This window comes from Melozone crissalis, unplaced genomic scaffold (genome assembly GCF_028551555.1).
Source record: "Melozone crissalis strain CALT ecotype California unplaced genomic scaffold, PUWL_Pcris_2 ptg000062l_1, whole genome shotgun sequence".
NCBI classification, from domain to species: domain Eukaryota; kingdom Metazoa; phylum Chordata; class Aves; order Passeriformes; family Passerellidae; genus Melozone; species Melozone crissalis.
The window spans coordinates 1,974,297-1,996,154 of NW_026535840.1; the positions used below are offsets into that span (position 1 = coordinate 1,974,297).

The following is a 21,858-nucleotide window of genomic DNA, read 5'->3' on the forward strand; positions in this document are numbered from 1 at the left end:
AAAGCCTTTGCCTGTGGTGGGGAGTGGGGTACCCTGCCAAAGACAGAGTCAGGTGCTGCTCAGGTGCTTCCTGAGGGTGTTTCCAGGAGGGCTCTTGTGGGGCAGGCATGGAGGGAGCTGGGTTTGATGCAGGATAGAGAGGGTAGGATAAACCAATCTGTACTGCTTTAATAAATAACTTGTGAAAAGGGGTGCAACTAAACAGAAATAATTTAAAATAGGCCATCTTTTAAAACAAGAATGTAGTGCATTTCCATAATGTGCAATGAATGAATTAATTACCTAACTGCCATCTTTTCCTCCCCTCTGTGCTGTCCTGTTTGCACAGGAAAAGTGTGTAATGTTCAGATTGCTCTTACTGACTGCAGGTAAGACTTCTGCCTTGACCAAAATGAGTGCTGGATGTTCCATATGGTTTCCTTGGCATCAGACTGCATACCTGGCCTGTTTTAGGGTTTCTGGGCACTGCTGTGACTGATGCTGCATTTCTGTCTTTCTGTAAAACCCTGCTCTTGATCCTAAATCCTTCTCACACAGAGAAGAGCACAGGAAGAGCTGTGGGGTACCCACAAGAACCCGGAGCTGTCAGACAGGATCAGAGCAGCATTTTATTCCCAAAAGGGAAATGAAGCCACCTCTGCCATGCTGCTCTGGGAGTGTCAGCCAGCCCCAGAGCCAATCCCTGCTCCTTGTGCCCGGTGCTGCCCACCTGGAGCTGGGAGTGCCATGGCCGGCCGCTTGGAGCGGGCACGGCTCTGGAACGGCTCTGGAACGGCTCCTCCGCCGCTCTGGGGGGCTGCTGCGAGCCGAGGCTCGGGGCTGAGGCTGCTCTCCTTGCGGTGCGGGGACAGGACAGGCACAGGGGACTCGTGTCACTTCCTGGGGCTGCAGTGAGCACACACTGCCCAAAGCACAGCCCGGGCAGGTGTCAGCTCCCGGGGCTGCAGTGAGCACACACTGCCCAAAGCACAGCCCAGCTGTGTCAGCTCCCGGGGCTGCAGTGAGCACACACTGCCCAAAGCACAGCCCGGGCAGGTGTCAGCTCCCGGGGCTGCAGTGAGCACACACTGCCCAAAGCACAGCCCGGGCAGGTGTCAGCTCCCGGGGCTGCAGTGAGCACACACTGCCCAAAGCACAGCCCGGGCAGGTGTCAGCTCCCGGGGCTGCAGTGAGCACACTGCCCAAAGCACAGCCCGGGCAGGTGTCAGCTCCTCCTCCCAAGATGGAGCCCCAGCTGTTCCCAGGGAAGGAGGAGGCGCTGCAGAGCCGCGCATTTCGCTCTCTGCCGTGCCCACGCTAACGGGCTCCTGCCCGTGCACCTTTCCTCCACCTCACTCTAAGGTACTCCTGCAATTGAGTTATCTCTGGTGCTACCCCTGCCACTTGGGAAACACCTCAGCTTCCCTGGCAACAGAGCAAGAGCCCCCTAATTCTGCAGCCAACACGGTCCGAGTGGTTAAGGACTCATTTCCCCTCCCCTTCCTAGCCAGTGCTGGGAAAGGTTCCTGTGCCAGCTGCCCCTTGCAGCTCCTCCACTCCCTCTGACACCCAGCCACCGTCTCTGGTGAAATAAACTCCATTCTCCTCTCCCACAAGAAGACATTTATTACAGATATAACACAGTACTAGCAAAACAGGTGACAGACTTGCAATACCCAAGATCACATTTGACATTTTAAGGGAGGCATTGAGGACAAAGCAGTTAATCTGGGAGATCACACTGGCTCAGAAGAATAAATACCTTTTTCCATTACACATCAGGTATGTTAAGTGTCTTCAAACAATAATTTTCTTACATATCTTACATGTCACAAATGCACAGAAAGTTTTATCGCCGTGTTTGGGTTGTGTGTTACTGAAAAGGTATTGGGCCTACAGACCTTTTAGAGATCTTGGCTTCCAATGAGCTCCTGTGTATAATGGTTTTGCAAACCTTGAACAAATACAGACAAATCAGCTCTCTGCAGTGAAAAAAATGCTGAACCGTGTTTAAATACAATAAATTCAATAAAGAAAAGAAGTAATTTGCTTCCAAATCCCCCACTCTTCCTAAAGCACGTTTGTGAAAAAGATCAAAATGAACCAGTACTTGACCTATGTGGTGTTAGCTCCAAGCTGAGCTGTTTGTTAGGCTGGCAGGTTACAGGTGTGAAACGCAGGCTCTGAGCACCACAGCAGGGTGGGAACCATCGTGGCACAAAGGGGAGCTGCCCCTCCACAGCTGGGCATTTGCTGGGGTGCTGCCCCTCCACAGCTGGGCATTTGCTGGGGTGCTGGCAGCAGGAGGAAGCCAGAGCAGTGACTGAGCCTGCACAGCTTTCTGCTGTGCTGCAGTTAGCACATACGACTTACCAAAAGGGTTTAGGAAAGTAATTACCAAATAAACTAACCTACTCATCTACCCTTCTCCCCTAAACAAGTGAAAGTTTCATTTTGTTCACTAGACCAAGATTACATAGAACTGAATCAGTGTTCATAGGAGTTACAGTACAACCACCTTTATGGAACCATAGTACAACATTTTAAACCGACTGTAGCCTGGAATATGTAATACATCCTTAGGAGTAACTAGTATAAAAAGTATCAACATCAGTGGTTTGAATATAAAAATTTATTTAAAGTCAGAGTATGCAACAAATAAAACCTACAGAAAACAGATTTTCCCATCACAATCTGTTGCTTACCAAATAATATTGTGAAAACACATTCCTTCAGTCATTATAAAGTTCTTAAAATACAAAAGAAATTAAATTTTGTAAGAAAGTCTAGTAGACCAGAGACTGTTTCTTCCAAGATGTTTTGCAGAAGCAAGGCTATCCTTCAATACATCCCACGCCAGCCTCCTCCACCCATACTGCCTTGCCCATAGTATCCTCCACTATTTCCACTGCCACGACCTGCAAACAATTGGCACAAGGTCACACACACACACCTCAAAGGGAGAGGAAACGGGATGGGTGACACAGAACAACTGGTGAAGGTGACAGCTCACACCAACAATGCTGCAGCACTACTGCTCTTAAGCAGTGTCTGCAGCACAACGTGCAAAGGCCCCAGAGATTGAGTTTCAGGAACCAGTGCCCCTCTTTGCCCTGTCCCCCCGTTACTCACACACATTTAGAGAACTTGTACTCACTGTATCCACCCAGGCCGTCAGGGGTTCCGTAGCCACCGCTGTAATTGCTGCCCATCCCCATTCTCCCCACAGAGCCGTACCCTTGATCTGCAAAGCCACAGGAGCAACGTTACCAGCCTGAACCCATCGGCCTTGGCACAGCACCAGCTCAGTGTGCAATGGATGCCTACCCATTCCATCTCTGCCATAGCCTCCCATTCCAGAGCCACCTCCAGCAGTGGAATTCAGGAACAGCTCAATATACCGATGCTCTGTAGAAGCAAAAAGCCTCAGTTTGTTTTGTTTTCCAGACCAGAAGCAGGGGTACGGAGCAAGCCCCACCCCCTCACAGGCAGCAGGCCACAAACAGGCGAGTCTGGAACATGGGAACAGGGAAAGCTCAGGAGGGATGTGCTGCCCCCAGCCCTGCCGGAGCCTGGCCCAGCAGCACCGGGGAACGCGACACTCACGCATATGATTCTTATCCTTGGACATGGCGGCCACCGCGTCCTCGTGGGTCACAAACTCCACATCTGCCTCTCCTGTGGCTCTTCCATCTGCTCCAATGTCAATGTGAACTCTTATAGGGTTCAATGGGGAGAAAAACTAGGGAGAAAACAAATTCAAAACCAATCATGTCAATGCAGAACTCCAGCCAGGTACTTGTTTTCCATCTGCATGGTTAGTGGTGCACTGCTTCAATTCAATGCCATCCTGGCACACAGATTTACCTACTCACTTCTCGAGCAGTACTTGGTGGTTGTGGGACATTCAGCATAGGCCAACCTACATTTACAACCCATTGTTACTGCACAGCTTGGAGAGCTGCAGAGCCTGAGGAGCTTCCTTTGAATGCACAGACACAAACAACTCCTGCCCACACACTCTGCTCTGAGCAGCACAGTTAAATGTGATGGCATCCTGGACAAGAAAATCATCACCTGGTTTCCATTTGGCTCTGCTCTTCCAGACATCTCAAAGCAAAGACAAATTCATGGAATTCAAGAGAAGCTGCCTCTGAACAGCACTGCTCTTTCCCACTGTCCCAGACCTAAGCCTGACTTTGGCCCTTGCTGTCACAGAGCTTTACCCTAAATGGAACAATCAAACCGGCACAAGAAAACCCACCTCCATTTAAATAAACCAACCCACCCACAAAGGCAAACAAGCTAAAGTTTAAGAATGGAGCTCTGCATATGTAATACACAGGTCCCACTAGCAAGACAGCCTCTCTCTGAAGATGTGCTATGTTTAAACCAGGCCTTGTATCCCAAGAAAACCTTTTCCCCACTACAACACATCTGCACTGACTCCAGAATGCATTCCCAAGATGCTGCAGATGCACCTCTCCCTGCCACCCTGATCTCTTACGAGAGGGATCTTACAGTCCTCTCCAAGCCAACACAGCCTGCCCACCCTGCCTCTCCTGAAACAGTCTCAGAAAGGCCAACAAACAAATATGCAAAATAAGCAATTTAAGTTTCAAACCTTCTGTCATTTTGACAAAACCAGGTAAGCTTAAAAAAACCCTAAAGGCCTTAAAATGAGGATACCGATTACAGCAAGCGTTGTCTCTGCAATCCATCTTTATGGAAACGAACGAGCAGAGAGTGCAGGGATTAGCGTTAAATATAGCTTTGCTGACTTCCCTGGTAATCCCACCTCAGACAGCAGCTCCATGCAAGCTGGTTGAGTTTGTGCAGCTGCAGCAGTGAGTGGTTTGAGAAGGCTCCCCCAGGTGGGCTGGGACAGGCAGGGACACGCACGCTGCTGGCAGCAGAAGCCCTTTCCCCCGTGGTACTTACGTTAGCAATATCGTTTTCCGTGGCTCGGAAAGGCAGCCCTCTCATGTGAACAAAATGACCTCCACCATGGAACCCCGACCCTGCATCTCCAGCTCCATAGCCATGGCCTCCCATGCCTATTGGAAAACCCAAACCAAAAAAACCCACACACCTCTAAGATCACGGAAAGCCAAAAGTCATCGCTACTCTTTTTCTGAAAGCACGTAAATATACCAGTGAATGCATGGTGTTTACACTTCCCCTGTATCAGCCCAAACCTTAGCCACACACCCTGCTAAGCCATCTATTTACCTTTCCTTAGGACTGCCCAGGCCCCTCCCCTTTTTAAACAGCCTCCTTTACCAAATGGCAGAATGAAACTATTATCTCTGTCTTGGAACTCAAGTAACAGGGAACCTTTTGAGACAAACTATGAATTTGTTTTACCTCTCCCATCCCTCATCCTGTCGTCATAGCCGTCGTTTCCGTAGCCATAGTTATTATAGCCACCATAATCATCAAAGCCACCATACCCTGTGCATGGAGAGAAGGAGAGGAGCCATCACATCCCTGCTCACAGCTCACACAGCCACGCACACACAACGCTCAACTCTGCGGTCTCTGGGCAGCCAGCACTGTGCAAACAGCCTCTGCACACTGTCAAACTGCATTTCTGAACATGGTGCAGAAGTACATTGCTCTAATGTAACACAGACTGAAACATGCAAATGGAAAGATCTGATTCTAATGAAAATAGCTCCCTTATTATTAACATTCATCTTAAATACTTGACCACGTGTTTTGATACATTACAATTTCTTTTCAGATAAATACATCCAGCCAAACGGGCATTACAGCTACTGCCATTTGTTATTTCTTGACAAGTATGTCAGAAACATGAACTGCCAAGAGAACCTGTGTTCATTAGATGAACATACCACCGTCATATCCACCACCTCCTCGACGCATTCTGTCATACATACTTCCACGCCCAGCTCCATAATAACCCCCTCTTCCTCCCAATGGTCTATCATATGGTCCAGGTCGCTGTTGTCCCATCATTCTTCTTGGCATGTCAGAGAATCCTCTGATTTCGCTCTTACTACTTTTGAAGATTTCAATGTATCTAGTGAGAGAGGATTTTCAAGGCACCAGTAAGAACACAGGCAGAAGCAGTCTGAATTTTACAAAAGGCCACGCTACATTTTCTAGAGCCAAACGTACAAGCCAATAGCAGTGACTAGAAATACCATACAACTTAAGTTTCTCCTCAAAACTGTAAGAATCTTAAGTGTATTTTAAAAAGCCCACTTTAGAGTGGCAAAAATTACTATGTGAAAGTTCTAGCTGTACAAATTAAGCTTAAAACATGTCTTTCCAGTATGAGAAACATACTGTTGAAAAACAATGGCTGTAGCAGCATTTATCACAAATTACCCTACACGAGCATGATTGAAACAGTTGTCTGAGTTTAGCAAACTACCCGGTGCAATACTGTCTCCCCCACCCCCCAAATCTACCGTATTTCCCAAGTTAACTTAGGATCAGTTACAAAAATTCTTAAAAACAGCCAATTCCCCAATGGTCCCCAACCCCCCAAAAGCATTACTGACCCACAACCCCCAAAAAAGAAAGATTTAACACCATCCCAAACTCTCCATCCCCACCTGTGCCCTATTCTTTCCTTGTGTTTCCCCAGAGCATTTTCTGCTATCTCCTTTGAAGCAAACTGCACGAAGGCCTCCCCTGTGCTTCTCCCCTGGTAGTCCAGCGTCAATGTTATCCCATTTGGCACGATTTCCAACCCTTTAACCCAAGGACAAATAACCCCGTCAAGGGGAACAGTGTTAAAGGCTGAAACATTCCCATCTGTAGCAAATACTTAAAGCATATCTAAACAACAACAACGAAAAAGAAAACCACCTTGTTTCCCCCATCACCCAACAATACAAGCCCACGATCTTTGCATTAAACATTAACGGATTTAGCCGTACTTTTCTGTTTAGGCTATACAAAAATGCAACCACCTAAGTTACACGAAGAAAACATAGCTACCAATCAAGCAATTTAACTGATCCAAATGCTAACATTCAGGTTACCCCCCTGTGCAAGGTATGCTTCCCACCTCGACAAAATCAGGTACATTTTGTGTTCTACTATATCTACGGTTATCTGCGCTTTATTTACAGGGCATAAATCTTAATTTAGATAAATTGATTTAACACAATCCCTCCCCATCCACCCCATTAACAGCCATTAAACATGTACAAAACACTGTGTAAAACATACAAAAAACTCTAATGAAACCCACTACACTTCGACTATACTGGAGGTACCTTGGAAAAACTGAACAATCTCTTCTTTACTGCACCCAAATGGGAGGCCTCGGAGTCGTACCACTGTTCCGTCATTGGTTGTATCATTGGGCCCATTGTGTTTTCCACTCCAGTCCATCTTTTATTTAATTTAAATTCTAGAAAAAAAAAAAATCCCAACAAAACAGAAATAAAAAACCCCCTGAGTTTCCGTCCGCGTTCAAGTCCCGCCCTAAAAAAGAAATCTGGTAAGCCTTTATTTTGAAAACACGATGGATCGCGAGCTTTATTTCTGTTGGGGATTTGAAGCCGGGTATCCAAGCGCAGGCCAGCGGGATCTCAGGCCGCACCGCGGGGCTGCTGTGCTGGATCACCGCGTGGCCGGCGGGCGGCACGTGGGCAGCACGGCACATAAAGCTCGCGAATCACTCCGAGCACGCTGCGCATCCGCTCCCTAAAGGCCCGTGCGCTTTGTTTTTACGGTTGTTTTTCCCCTGCAGCGCAGCAGATGAGCAAGGGGCTGGAGGCGCAAGGCCTTTCTTTGTCTGCCCTCAGCCGGGGCCGTGTGCGTGGCTGGGCCGGGTGCGGGAGGGCACCGCCGCCGTCCCACAAAGGGAGCCGCCATGGCCGGCCCGGCAGGCGCGGAGCCGCCGCGCTCCCGCCTCCCGCCGCCCTCCCGGGACCGCGGCCCTGACCCCCGCCCGCTCCCCGCCGCCATTTACCGCGCCTCCCCGGGGCGCCCGCCACTCGCCTGCCCCGCTCCCGCCGCACCCCCCGCCGCGCCCCGCTGCCCACCTCTAGCCTCGGAGGTGCCGCGCTGTGTCGCCCGCCCCGCCCGTGCCCCTCACCGCCTCAGGAACCCCCGCGCGCCGCTCTCCCGGGGCCGCTGCCGCCGCCGCCCTCGGCTCCACCGCTCAAAATGGCGGCCGCGATCGGGAACGAGGCTCCGCACCGCCTCCCCCTCCCCCTCCCCCGCCCACAGGCGCGCGCCGGGCCCGACCCGGCCCCGGCCGGGCCCCGAGCCCCCGCCGGCGGCACCTCCGCCCGCCGAGCCCCCCGGGCGGGCCCCGCCGCCGCTCGCCCGGCCCGCTCGCCCTCTCCGCTCACCGCGAGCCTCTCGCGCACCCCTGGCCGTGCCCCGGCAGCCGCTCGCGCCGGGCAGGACGCGCCTCTCGCTCTGCGCCGACCGTGCGGCGGGCCCACAGCTGCGCAGCGCCCACGGACAGCACGGGAGCGTCCGGGCCGCGCGACTATCGCGATACCCGCGCCGCGCGCCGCCTCACACCCGCCCGGGCGGCTCTCGCGCACGCGCCGCTCGCGGGGGGAGAGCAGGGGGATGGCGGAGGGGAGCGACTGCGCATGCGGGGTAGGGGAGGGGGCGTTCCGCCTTTGCCTGTCACCGCCTCCTCTGTGAGGGGCCGCCCGGGCGTGTGCGCGCTCCTCCCTCGGTCACGCGGCCGCCGCCGCTCGTTTTGGCGCCAAGCGGGAGCGCGCGCGGCCAGGAGCGGGGGCGGAGCGCGCGCGTGCCCGGGCATCCCCTCACGGCGCCGCCATCCCCTCACGCCCGCGCTGATGGCGGCGGCTGCGGTCGTGCTCTGGCCCTCTGCCTCAGCGTGTCCCGCTCCCTCAGCGCAGCTTTGGGAGGCACTGAGGATGAGGAAGGCTGCCCGCTGTGGGCGCACGCCATGGCTGCTCCCCACGTCTCCTCAGCAGAGCTGCCGAGCCGGGCGGGATCCCGCCTCCCTCAGTGCGGGACACACCGGGCCGGGCGCTGTGGGGAAAAGGCGCGCTGAGGCGTTCAGGGGCTGGCGGCGAGGCAGGTTAAATGTGTTATTTAATTTAATAACGCCAGGGCCGTAGGAAGGAGTTCCAATCTCTATCGGCGCTAGGAAGTGACGGGATGGGCCCGCTGGCCCCGCCTGCCTCAGCAGAGCTTTAACTCGGAGCTGTGCTGGCCGGGGTGTAACAGGTTAGAGCGCACCTGGCAGAGCGCAGCCTGCGGCTAAACAGTGCACACCACAATGCAGATTCCCATTTTTACGGTTGATGCATTTACAAACCGGCCGTTTTCTGGAAATCCTGCGGCAGTTTGTCTGCTCGAAAATGTAAGTTTAAAAAACCCCAACTGTTTTTTGAGGTACTGCAATGACATTTGCCGTTCTGTACTTGGCCTGAGCACTCAGCACTGCGTTAGACTTTGCTTTCTTTACTCGAGACTTAGGTTTTTCAGATTTGTTTACCGTGGCACAAGAATACAGAGAAATTAGCAAAGGAGCGCTTTTTTTTTTTTAATTCATCAAAACGATGTCATAGAAGACAATGTTTGAAGTTTTTGTGGGCAGTTAAAATGTTAAGGAGCAAACTGGATTTGAGTTAAGAGAAATGGTTTAATTTCTTCAAGAACAATTCAGAATAAAAGTTCTGAAGAATTAAGAAGGATTCACAGTGAACTCCGAAAAGTAACGCTGTAAAACAGAATCAGTGCTCAGCAGAAGGATTAAACTGTGGGGTTTGATCTTGGTGTGGGTTTTCTCCTTTTTTTTCTTGAATTTTTCGTCTTTCTCTGGATAGAAAAAGAGCAGGTGCAGACCTCGATGTGACTCTTTCACCATTGGTGTGTTGGGTTCAGCTTTAGCCAAGTTTAAACAAGCAACCAGTTTTTATTACTTCGGAGTTGGATGGTGGTTTTGGTGCAGTTGACAGTAGTTATCCTGCTCATCAGGGTGTTGTGAACAGTTGGTGCTAATTGGTACCAATTTCTAACAAAAATAATTATTGAGAGGGATCAGAAATTTACAGGCCTTGTATTGCTTGCGTAGTAACTCCTGATGAAATATGAACATACATGTAGAGTAGCCAGTGGCAACAGCTCAAAATGCCAACATGAATCCTTTCTAGAATTCCTAAGTCTATCTAAATCTCATATAACAGTGCCTACTTACCAGGTCAGCCAAAGGTATGAAACATCTCTCTTCAGACATACTTTTGGCCCCATAAAATCTAAATACTCTCAAAATTATCTCTGTATTAAAATTATGAGCTTCTAATTTCATTTTTTAGTATTAATTTTACTTTATTACATCAGGGTATTATGAAGCTACCTTACTTGCATGACTTTGGGATGCAGATGTTTAAATTTTTCTCCAGTTCCTGGAAGTAAAGGGTTTAGTGTGAAGCTAAAGCCGAGATCCTAATTCAGCATTTTATTCTAAGATTGAAGGAATTGTGATGCAGCCATGCAAAACAACTGTTCTCTGCTCCCTCCAGAGTCTTAGCAGATGCTTTACAGAAAAAAAAACCCAGGAGAAATTAATGTAAAAATGGCAAAACCAGTCCCCTCTGTGTCTCAGAGGTGCCACAGGATGGCAGTGTTTCAATAAGGTTCCATGCCATTAAAAAGAAAGGTTGTTTTAATAACATTTTTACTGGTCTTTGATCTTTGCAGTAAGTGGCAGAACTCTTCCTGGGATAGAGGGAATGTAACTGTGCTGTAGAATGTGAGAATGTTGTTTAAATGTACAGAATTCAGTCTGCAGGTGCAGCCCTAGTGCGCCGATCAGTTACTGGTTATTTTGTAGCTGTGGTATGGGATTTTGCCTGAAAAGGGTTAGTTGTTGAAGGAAGTAATTCAGGTTTAAAGGGCACATTTTTATGTCAGAGGCTGAACCTGACCAGGTCGCTTCAGTACTTTGTTTCCCTTGAGTTTCAGGATTTGAAAGATTAGATTCTCAAACCTGGCCAGTCAGCACAAGCATGAGGAAAGAGCAGTGGAAGGTGGGCAAAGGAGAATGTTATACAATCCCTGGCCTTGGGTGTCTTGGGATCAATGTCCACTGGCTTAAATCACAGGCACTCTGGGAGCTCCAGCTGTTTCATTTCTTTTTTTTTTCTCCAATTGGTCTCTTCTCAGCTCCTATATTGTCCCACTTAAAGCTTTTTTTACTCTCAGAGATTATTGTGAGTTAAAACTGAATCCATGTTTTTTTGTAATAGAAAATTGTCTGTATTTAACAGAAAGTTTGATTCTGCATTTTTTGGCCCTTTCTTGACTGGATTTGTTATGTCTTCCCTAGGACCTGGATGAAGATTTGCACCAAAAGATTGCAGCAGAAATGAACCTTTCAGAAACAGCTTTCATCAGAAAACTGAAACCTGGAGATGACTTCACCAAAAGTTAGTGGCTCTGCTTACAAGAAAGCATCAGACCAATGCAGAGTTCATTCAGAGCCACTCTGGGGATTCATTTTCAGCTGAATCAGTTTGCTGATCTGCTCTCTTGGCAGTTGTGGCCAAGCCAAGGGGCTCATCCCCTGCTCTGGGCTCAGATTCCAGGCTAAGGAGTCACATTTGTCATCTTTGTTCTTTGGTGGATTGTTCAGGGAGCAGGATTTTGTACAGTCTCTGTCATTAAAAATACTAAGGATAGTAGTGACTACAATTGCTTGCTCCTGTTAATAAACTGGAATTTATTTTAGGGTTAGACTAATTGCTTGGAGCAGGAAGTTACAGTACTTTTCATTTTTCACGTTAGCTCTTTGCCAGTATGTTTATCATGCTTATTTTCAATCCCCCATCTCTACCATCACACAAAATGGCAGCTTCTTTGTCATGACAGTGCTTTGGTACCAATGGGCTCTTTGTGGCCTCAGCCCCACACAGCTGCCCAGGGTGCACAGTTCTTAATTTTCTTTTTCACTTCTTGTTGTGTTTGTGTGGTAGTTGTTCACTTGAAATGCACGTGCAAAGGTTACAGGAAACAAAGTATCTTACATGTGTGTTACAAGTTTTTTAAACAGCAAATAGAAGTATCATTTCTATAGTGAAATGAAGGGTAGAGGCGTTACCAGACTTAACTGGTGGTTTAAGCAAAATAATTCATAATTGAGCTAACTCCAGTACAGGCTCTGTTATACCAACAAAACCACCTATGGCCTCTAAACTGTAACCTGGCCTCCAGATCATGACTCTGCCTCTGTAGGATTTCATAATACAGACCTGGAGGCTTTGTCTTCTAAATAATGCCTGTCCAGGACAAGGGAAAATCCGTGCAGCATGCAGAGGTTGTTGGCCTGGTTCAAAAGGGATAGCTGTTCTGAAAACTCAGTGTGAAATGGGTACCTAGAGGTGTGTTTAGGACCAAAAAAGTGTGTTTAGGACCAAAACTGATTGTAGCATGCATTTTGATTAACTGAAACATCATCACTCTATATTGGGGTAAAATTAAGATCTAGACTTCTTCCACTCAATAAACTTTATTTTTCCAAGGTTCCTGCTTTGGGCTCAGATGGTTCACCCCAGCCAGTGAAGTTCCTCTCTGTGGTCATGCTACTCTTGCATCAGCTGCTGTGTTGTTTCATGTGCAAAGTAGGTTTACAACCTATCTATTTCTATAGTTTTTTAGAGCATTTACTCCTAATTAGCATCTCTGGTTTTTGAGACAAAGGCATTAAACATTCAGAACATCTGTAGGACACAACTGGAGGTACCCTGGGTATCTTTCACTGCTGCTGTGTATTTCCAAGGCTGTGGTGTGATGCCTGCCCTCTGACTGCCATGCCCTGCTGTTACTCTGGTGTAGGAAAAGTGCTAAATATGCAAATGTCATCTGGGAGAGGCAGAGAGGATTTGATGAATAGGGAATATTGCTCTTTCTGTTAAAAGGGCATTCCCATTCATTCTAGGCAAATGCAGGAGTGATCCCTGACAATTGCTGTGTTTATTAGCCTCAGCAGATTTATTGAGTTAGTTGGGAACTTTGCCCAGAGTACAGTGTTGCTCTAGATATATTTGAGCTGCATAACTAACTTTTCCTGAATGTACTGAGCTACTCTTAGGGCTATGACAATTTAGATTAAAATTATACTGTTTGATAATGTTGCAATGTTCTCTCTCTAGAAAATACAAACTCAGTTCTCACGTTTGTGACACTGAGTGGGGAATTAAAGGCCAGACAACTGAAAGATCATATTGTCCTGGACTTGCCACTTTACACAGCCTACCCCCAGGTTAGTCAACATTTTATTCAGGATGTGCTTTCAAGGAAAGTGTGTGTTTGTATGTGTATGTCAGTGCATGTGTCTGTCTGTAGTTACATAGATACATACATATATATTGCATTTTTTACAGTGTGTGTTTGTTTTTTTTCTTCAGGAACTTAAGGAAGTAGAAGAATTAATAAAGGTAAAAGAAAAATCCATCAGTTGTCTTAGAAAAACATTTATAACAGCTTTGCTTATTTTTTATGTATTAAAATGGTTAAAAATGGTGACAAGGCACTGCTTGATGTGCTCCTGAATTGGAAACACCAGACTTCAAAGCTCTCAGTAATGAGTCAGTGGGTCAGGGAATGGAGTTCTCCAAAGTGCTGCAGCTGAACCTGGGTCTCCCATTTCCATTGACCAAAGAGTCAATATTTATTTCAATGGCATTTTCAGCCTTTTGTGTGCATAAGAGGGCAGTCTGTGGCCTTGCCCTCCCCCAAGTCCTGGATTTCTTCCCAAATTGATGTGTTTGGAGCTCGTAACTCCCCCATATCCATTCAAACACTTGGTTCATTTGCTTTTTGTGCTTGCATGTGCTTGAGGATTGCATGGAAGACCTTGCATGAGCCCTCTTCTAGCAGGGAAGGTGCTGTACAGAAATGCTAAGGGAATAATATTCCATGTCCAAGTGCCGATGGGTTTTTGCTGTCCCTGCATTCCCCAGGCAGCTGTTGGTGACATGAGTGTCCAGGACATCCGCTACTCTCCCGACACAAAGAAGCTCCTGGTGCGCCTCAGTGACACCTATGACAGGTACATTGTCCTCTTTAATTGTGTAAATCAAGAGTGCAGACACTGAGCTGGCCTCTTCATTCCTTACATACCAGGCTCTTCTCTCTAGTTTTAAATCAGGTGGAGGTTAGAAACCTCTGCTGTGAATTTCTGTGTGAAGTGGTTATTTTATCTTTTAACATGAGCTTATTGAAGCTGTAAGATCATTCTGAAATCTGTCCTCAAGAGAAGGAGCTGTAGGAAACAGATTTTAATGATTTTTCCCATCCATCTGAGTCTAAAGATGGGAAGTTGGGAGTCCTGCTTCGGTTCAGGGCACATTGGCAGAGTGCCAGGGATTCTTCCTTCCCTGGGTGTGTAATCTGCTTACACTTGCTTAACAGCACCATAAGTGCCTTTAGAGAGAGAATTCCAATTCAAATTATTCCAAAGCATTCGGTAATCTCATCTGAACTTCATTGTTAATTCAAGTATGATTTAGGTATATACTGCTGAAACATAACTTCTTTAATCAGGCCAAATTACCATTATTACAAACTTGAAGTTTGGCCTAACTAATGGTTAAAGTCTGGGGTACTGGGAAAAAGAAATATTCTCGGCTGAGTACTTATAATTTCACTCTTCCAGACTGTTTTGTAGGGAGGCATCAGGCAGTTGTACACTGCTTTAGAATGCCATGAACACCTGAATGATGTTAGTTATTTGCCTGCTCTGAAAGGAGGTGGAGCACTGGGAACATTCCATAGTGAGGCAATAATTCTTTCAGTGATTCAAATGTTGAAACAAGGTGAAGTTTTGGTTTTTTTCGATGGCTAATATTTCAGGATGCTCTGTTTTCAGAGATAAATAGGAAACACATGGCTTGATGTTTCTTCTCTGCTCATTCAGAGTGCATGAGGTTCAAGGTGATTTTTCTGTCAAATACCACTGTGAGGACAATGCTAGGGATCTTGTCTCCTCTAATATTTTAGGGCTGGCTTTGAATTGTAGAGAAGATGATCCCATAGCTTTATTTTTTCTTTTCAGTACTTATATTCCTGTAAAATGAATTATGGGCTATTAAATTTTCAAAATTATGTTCAAGGTCTGTGTTGGAAAACTTGAAAGTGAATGCACAACACTTTTTGTCAGCTGAAAAGACAGGAAAATTGAAAGGACTCATCCTCACTGTCAAGGGAAACTCCAGTGGAAAAGGCCATGATTTTTACTCCAGATATTTTGCACCTTGGGTTGGAGTTCTGGAAGACCCTGTTACAGGTATGTGTTTGTATCATGAGCAGCTCTTACTTTTTGTTTCAGTTCAATTCAAAGGTTCTTATTCAGATTCCTTCATCTGTTTTTGTGCTTTGGAGTCTCTTATAAATTACTGGTTTATATGGATAGCAGGAGTGCTCATTAAAATAAAAACTTTTATGGCTGAGGCAGACTCATTCAGAAAAATTAAAATCAGCTTCTTACAGATATTCTTGTGTCTTTTTCAGTATTACAATTAGATAAAAGTGAGAGTCTAGCTCATTACTGGATGAGTATTGCAGTGGAAATTTATATCCTCTTCTGGTGGTGTTCTTTTTTTTGTGGTGCTTTGGATTTTTGTTTGGGTTCTTTTGCAATGCATTTCAGCTGAGATCTTGCCTAGTTTCTGCCACTGCTGCTGTTCTCAGGCCTGTGGGAGCTCAGCTGTGCCTGTTAGGGCAGCAGGGCGTGTTCCTGCCTGTTCTCAGTGTGTTGGATTGCTGCAGGATGCTGTTCATGCTTAGCTACCATTTCATTATTAGTCTGCTGAGAGTTGTAGCTAATGATGATGCCCTCACCTAGCAAGATTTCCTTTGGAGCTGGAGGATGTGGCAGTAATACTGCTTTACCATACATGGAAATGAGAAACTCTTAAGTTCTGTCTGCTGTGCAGACTCTTAGGTTTTTTCACCCTAAACACACATGGCACTTGATTGATGATATTTACATTTTGACTATGCTTACTCTGTAAAGTAGTGATTATAATTTAATTCTGTACTTTGTTTTCCAATTTCTTTTAAGGGTCTGCTCATGCTGTTTTAAGCAGCTACTGGTCAGAGCAGCTGGGGAAGAAAGAAATGCTTGGTAAGAGAAACTGTTTTATTGCAAAGCTGTCCATTTGTGTAAATCTACTCACTAGAAAAGAGAAGGTTGTATTACTACTGCAATCCAAACTGTAGCAATAACTCCCTGTCCATTTCCTCAAGATGAATAGAATATTAAGTAATATTTTGTGTGTGAAGTAATCTTTGAGAAATTGCTTTCTTTGCTATCCACCACCATGACACATCATGCCCCAGGGAGTTTGAAGTGCTGGTTTCTGGATCACAACTCTCTGCTGTCAGTTTTTGATCTTGGCTTTGGGATTTCACTTCTCATGACCTCGCATCATACCTGAAGCTTGGGGAAGCTCAGGGGATGTTTGTGTTTGGTTCAGTCAATGAGATATGCTTGTTAGGTCACATCTTTGTTACTGAGCAGGAAAGCCAAGAGCATGGTGGAAAGAAGCCAAGAGAAGCTGTTGCCATGTGCCAGTGCTGTGTCAGGGGTGCTGGGTGACTCCTGGCTTCTCCTGTTCCTGCTGCTTTGCCAGAGAACAGAACAAGAGAAGCAGCACAAAATACCCTCCTGCCCTACCTGGTTCCACAAGAAGGGACAGGGGGCAGTTCTGCACACAAACCTTTGGCCACTTAGTCTAGAGCAGAGGTTGGATGCTGGATCTAATAAAGTGCTTTGTCCATAAAGGTAAACACTTTTCCAAACAAACAGCTAGCCTGAATATAAGCCTTTCTGTACTGGGTCAAATAAATCTCAGAATGGATTTTCTTGAGGATGGGAAGTCTTTAAAGGCTCCACCATGAACAGGACCTGCTCCATCTTGGACCAAAGGAAAGATTTAATGTTCTGTCCCAAAGATCTTGTATTTGCATTTGCACCACACAATATCTGTGATAGTTTAAGTAATGCTGGGAGGAGGTGGGGGGGAATCTCCACATGTTTTCTGAAGATGAAAAACTGTCTTTGGTAATGTGTCCTTGTGGACTGGCTGTTTCTCAGAAGCTTTTGACATTTTTGGATGTTAATGTGGGACTGAAATTCCCCATGGCATCTGTAGACACTGCTTCTTTAAGTACCCAAATAGGCTGCAATTCTGTCTGTGCTTATAATTCACGCTTTCTACCTGTTGTGCATTTTCTTGTATTTTGTATGTACTGTCCCTGTTGTGCTTTTAGAGAAACTAGCTCAAGCAGCCAGGGCAATTGATGCTGTAATCAGCTTCTCTAATGTGTTCAGAACAAAAAAGTCCTATCTGTCCCCAAGATAGGTTTGTGTTGTTTGGGTTTTTTTTCATTCATATTTCATGCAGATATGTCCTCCAACTTCTTCTGTGTTAGAAATCATGCAAAACTGTTTTAAACAGGACACGTTCATTTGATATATGTTTATGAGAAATAACTTTTCCTTTCATGTGTCTGTCTGAGAGGTATCAGGTAGTACTGGGCAAATTCTACTATTAATGAGATTATTTGGAACAGATAGCTGGCATTCAAGGACATTCCATATCAGCAAGTATTAATAAATAAGAGCATCTTTGCACTTTTTAGAAACCTCTGTGGTGTCTTCTGCAATATCTGATACTTTTTATTGCAAAAATAAAGGAAGATTTTCTTCCATAGAATGAAGGATCTGTTAGTTCCCAAATAGATTACACATAAAGTAATATAAAAATGTGGAACATGAAATCTGTTGTCAGATCTCTCTGGCTACTGAGGCCTTTAGGAGGAGGTCAGCTGAAGCATCAGACTTAATTTCCTGTGTTTGGGTTCTTTTCCTGCTTTTTTTAGAGTAAATTCTCAAACAACAACCACTCCCACTAACTACAAAGAGAATTTTCCAGTACTTTTACAAGGTGAAATACTTCATGATCTTTTCTTGAAGCTGGGTCCATGTGCTTGAATTTGAGCTGCTTGTTCAGTCAGGGTTTTGTACCAGTCCTTGCCTTTCTTGCATGTGAGGAGTGTCTGCAATGTGTACAAGTTATAATCTCTCAGATGCACAGACTCCACAGTTGCTAGTGAATGCAGTGCATAATTTGTGTGTGTATTCAGCCCTTCACACTGCTGTCACATTTCTAAGGTAACATTTACAAACCTGCACAAGGAATTCCTTACAACCAAACCAATTAGAGAGCACTTCCCAAATTATTGTGATGGCAAGGACATACCCAGGACAGTTTTTATCTCAGTTTAACCTAGGGGAATCTTGCTACACCAGTTTACTTGGGACAACTGTATTTATTTGTGGGGAAAATTGTTTCTTTTTACTGCCTTTAACTTCTCTGATCCCTTCTGGTACAGAACAGGTTTATAGCATTTTAGGGTTTGAAAATTGCCACCAACATTACTAACAGCAACAAAACACATCAAGAGACAGGAGAAGTTGCTTTGTTAAGGTACAATGAATCTACCTGTATTTAAGTTTTTGCTAATTTGAATTCTCATGAAGTCAAGAGTTTTCATTGCAGTTTTCATCTTTTACAAGTAATCTCCACACATAGATTGACAACATCAGATTTATGCACAAGTGTTACATTTCTTCAAAGGAGAGCTGTTTCCCTCCATCAATCACCAGATTTGCCCACCTTTTTTCTTAGGAAAAAAAAAAAGTCTTGGAGATCTTTGCTTGGCTTAAGGAACAAATGCTTCTTTCAGCATTCCTCTCTAGGGTTTAGAAATTCAAACAAAATACTGGTGATTTCCTAAGTGTTATTACAAGAGTGTCACTGCTTCCTGAGCTGATGGCATTCTGATGGCATTCTGAAGAAAATCCATTATCCCTTCAATTGGTGAGGCAGGGGTCATTGAGCTCCATGTAGGCTGGTGAGGAGCTCCAGAAGAAGAGGATAATGTTTGTACAAGGCCCCCAGCTGCTGTGCGAGTGCAGGGGTGTGATGCTGTGCTATCACCAGCCTTGTGGCTGCTCCAGACTTTCCTGTGTCAGGTTAACCAGAGAGGAGCCCAGAGCACAGTGAGTTCAGCTTTAGATGCTGTTTGTACACTTGTACATACTTGTTTTCATAGCAGATATGTATAAAATCTGTGTACAGTGTGAAGTGCTCCTGTAAATACAGGTGTGGAATGGGTGTGCAACAGCTCTATGGTCTAAAATCTGAGTGCACTTCAGAAATGCCTGAAGCCTCCAGAGGCACTGCTGTTAAATGAAATCCTCTAGGTACTGAAATGTTCCTGTTTAATCTAGGACATGGCATGAAATACCACTGCTTTTGTGTGACAGAAGGAGTAGATCAAGGATTATTTTCATATAAGCTTGTCTAAGAATTTCTTTTGTGAGTTAATTTTTGTTTTTCTTTTATTTTGGAAGTTTCTTCCAAAAAAGAAAAGTAACATAAAATGGACCAATATCAAAACAATCTCAGAAATCCTGACATGAAAGAGTTAAGAGTTTGGACATTTAAAGAAGAAAAAACCAACCTTTGAAGAATTGAAACAATTAGTCTCTTCTATTTCAGTCTGCTGTTGTGGAAGACCTTGGTGTGTCTCCACACCTGGCAATAATAATTGATCAATTTTAGCTGGCATGGGTCTTGTAAGAGTCTAAAATATTCACTTCAATTGCTACTTGAAGCATTACTCCATTCACAGGTGGTGTTCTGACAAGTTAAAAACAACCCGTGGTTCTATAAATGGAAAAGAACAGAAAGTATCAATCTCTAAATAGCTCCTGTTTCTGCTCTTTCAGAGTGCTTGCTTTGTCTGGGAATCTAATCTGATCAAAGAAGAGCTTTCTTAGCAGAAGTGCCTGAGAGAGAAATCCTTTCAAAGCATACAGCATGTATGGCATCAGAGAGCCTGTGCTCTGTTGGGATCTGAATACAATCTCTACCCAATTTATAAATTGTGGGTTTGAGGGGAAGAATGTGCCCCTTAGCTTTGGACAACTTCTGGAGCAGTTGGAAGTTCATTGAGTAAGGGGACTGAACATTATTGCCTCTTCATCCCTTTAGAGCCTTTCACAAAAGCAACGCTGCTCAGAACTTTCCTAAATGCCATCTGAGCCAGACCCTTTTCTGGTCAGGCAGCTAAAATGAGGCTGCTGAAACGAGTTGGAGACTCCACATGCTGGGTGAACACCATCCCAGCTGTGTATGGCTCAACAGTCCAGACAAAAGCTGAATTCTCTAAGCAATTACAAGCAGGAGGCTGTTTGTGCTTCAGGTTTGCCCAGTTGTATTAAATTATATCTTCAGGATTCTATCAATCAATATCTGTTGCATCCTGTGTAAGAATTTGGTGGCAGTTTCTGACAGCTGAAGCAGCATCTACATTTCTTTGTAGACTTTTCCCACTGCCTTTGTGAGCTTGTTACCCTTTAGCCAGGCACATTCTTTGAGTGCAGTGTCAGCTGTTGGTGTTCAGTAAAATGTCATTCACTCTCATGCAGATAACGCTTGGCGTTCTTCCTTCTTCCCTCAAAGCCTGTATCCCATGAAGGGAGAGTTCAGAACTTCTTAGATACATGGAAGGAACTTAATTTGCTACAACAAAGCAAACTGCCCCTCAGTGCTTGTGTGAAGTAGCAGTTTTGTCAGGCTCAATAGAAAAGGTCTGGTTGGAAATACACCAACCTCAGCTGTCCTTCATCCGTGAAGGCAGTTCATCCAGGGTGTCCCTGCTGCACTGTTGGCCCTGGTGCTGCTGCTTTCTGAGCCAGAAGCCTCCTTTCCCTGAGATCCCATGGATTTCTAAGGAATTTGTGACACACAGTAGTTGTTTAACTCTGAGTTCTTGTTTCTCTTCAGCGTTTCAGTGCTCCCGCCGTGGAGGAGAGCTGAAGATTTCCGTGCGCGGTGACGGCAGAGTTGACATTGCTGGGCAAAGTGCTGTGGTGCTAAAAGGAAACCTGACTTTGTGAAAGAACTGCCACCAGTCTCCCTCTGCTCTCACTAATCACTAATGTTTACTCTGATTATGCTGATTTTATCTCAGCTCTAGGCAGTGAATTACTGCTGTTCTCAAAATCTTTTATTACTCACTGGCCGTTTTTCAAAATTGCTTGAAAGTACTCCTCATCTTCAAAATCCTTGGTATTCCTCACTCCCATCTTGCCACTTCCTATGTGCACTGACCAATGAAAATGTTCGAGTACACCTATCTGGTTTTTCTGCCTTTAAGTGATTCTTCTCTTCATTTCCAAATTCCATGTTAAAATCCCTTACTGCATCTTGGATTAAACTGTAAGCATCTGTTTGATAATCAAACTTTTCCCATGTAGATAATTTTTCATGAAATCTGAATTAATTTTTTTAAAAAAATATATTTTCTTGGCCATATATTGAAATGGCAGCCGTGTTCACTAACTTACTTGAATTAAAATATGAAAAAATATAAATGGTTTAGAAATGTGCCTTGTGGTTCTGGTTCTCTTTTATGAACAGTATTTTTTGAAGTCAAATGGTATTGCCTTTGATCATAGTGTGCTGCTGCTTAGTCAATACTTTTAATTAAAGGTTTAGTAGATTTAACAGATTGACCTTGTGATGCACCTAAAGCTGATTAAAATCTGAGGGGAAACTTTATTGGTTACAGCAATGTCAATTATTTTTCAAAAACTGAAGATTTTCTCCTAAACTGAAAGTTTCTTCTGTAATCTTCATGAAGTGTACTGCTTCAGATTTTGTCACCATGATGTGGTCTTTCACTGGATTTATTGGGAATATGGAACTTTCAGTGACACTAGCTAAAACTGTTTTCTCTTTCAAGTCACCTCTGTCTTAAGCTTTGCTTTAGTTCTTTGCAATATTTCGGGGTGATGTGTTTTGAATTCACAAGGCACTCTGA

General features: G+C 45.2%; 2 protein-coding genes across 5 annotated transcripts; one reads left to right on the forward strand and one right to left on the reverse strand.

Moving 5' to 3' along the window:
- Positions 1-2,207: 2,207 nt before the first annotated feature.
- Positions 2,208-8,449, reverse strand: HNRNPH3 (heterogeneous nuclear ribonucleoprotein H3). 4 transcript variants are annotated; one of them, XM_054288372.1, is made up of 10 exons: positions 8,322-8,449; positions 7,236-7,372; positions 6,567-6,705; positions 5,883-6,025; positions 5,347-5,433; positions 4,921-5,036; positions 3,586-3,721; positions 3,307-3,387; positions 3,137-3,223; positions 2,208-2,897 (listed from the first exon to the last, which is right to left on the reverse strand). In XM_054288372.1, exons 2-10 carry the CDS (start codon positions 7,351-7,353, stop codon positions 2,821-2,823), a joined length of 984 nt encoding a protein of 327 aa, XP_054144347.1. In that variant the 5' UTR covers positions 7,354-7,372; positions 8,322-8,449; the 3' UTR covers positions 2,208-2,820. The 4 variants fall into 4 exon arrangements, with proteins under 4 accessions (XP_054144347.1, XP_054144343.1, XP_054144346.1 ...); XM_054288368.1 differs by having other exon boundaries at positions 5,838-6,025; positions 8,322-8,448; XM_054288371.1 differs by having other exon boundaries at positions 5,838-6,025; positions 8,340-8,439.
- A 678-nt stretch (positions 8,450-9,127) lies between these two features.
- Positions 9,128-21,498, forward strand: PBLD (phenazine biosynthesis like protein domain containing). The gene is made up of 9 exons (XM_054288373.1): positions 9,128-9,319; positions 11,288-11,387; positions 12,480-12,578; positions 13,110-13,219; positions 13,365-13,394; positions 13,920-14,008; positions 15,072-15,244; positions 16,022-16,084; positions 20,820-21,498. Exons 1-9 carry the CDS (start codon positions 9,236-9,238, stop codon positions 20,930-20,932), a joined length of 861 nt encoding a protein of 286 aa, XP_054144348.1. The 5' UTR covers positions 9,128-9,235; the 3' UTR covers positions 20,933-21,498.
- The last annotated feature ends 360 nt before the right edge of the window (positions 21,499-21,858 follow it).

Coding starts and splice junctions, on each gene's coding strand:
- HNRNPH3 (XM_054288368.1), bottom strand. CDS start 7,353: ATGGACTGGAGTGGAAAACACAATGGGCCCAATGATACAACCAATGAC. Junction 6,026..6,566: donor AAGGAAAGAATAGGGCACAG/GTGGGGATGGAG, acceptor CTCTCTCACTAG/ATACATTGAAATCTTCAAAA. Junction 3,722..4,920: donor CGGAAAACGATATTGCTAAC/GTAAGTACCACG, acceptor TTTTCTCCCTAG/TTTTTCTCCCCATTGAACCC.
- PBLD (XM_054288373.1), top strand. CDS start 9,236: ATGCAGATTCCCATTTTTACGGTTGATGCATTTACAAACCGGCCGTTT. Junction 12,579..13,109: donor TGTGTTGTTTCATGTGCAAA/GTAGGTTTACAA, acceptor TTCTCTCTCTAG/AAAATACAAACTCAGTTCTC. Junction 14,009..15,071: donor CTCAGTGACACCTATGACAG/GTACATTGTCCT, acceptor ATTATGTTCAAG/GTCTGTGTTGGAAAACTTGA.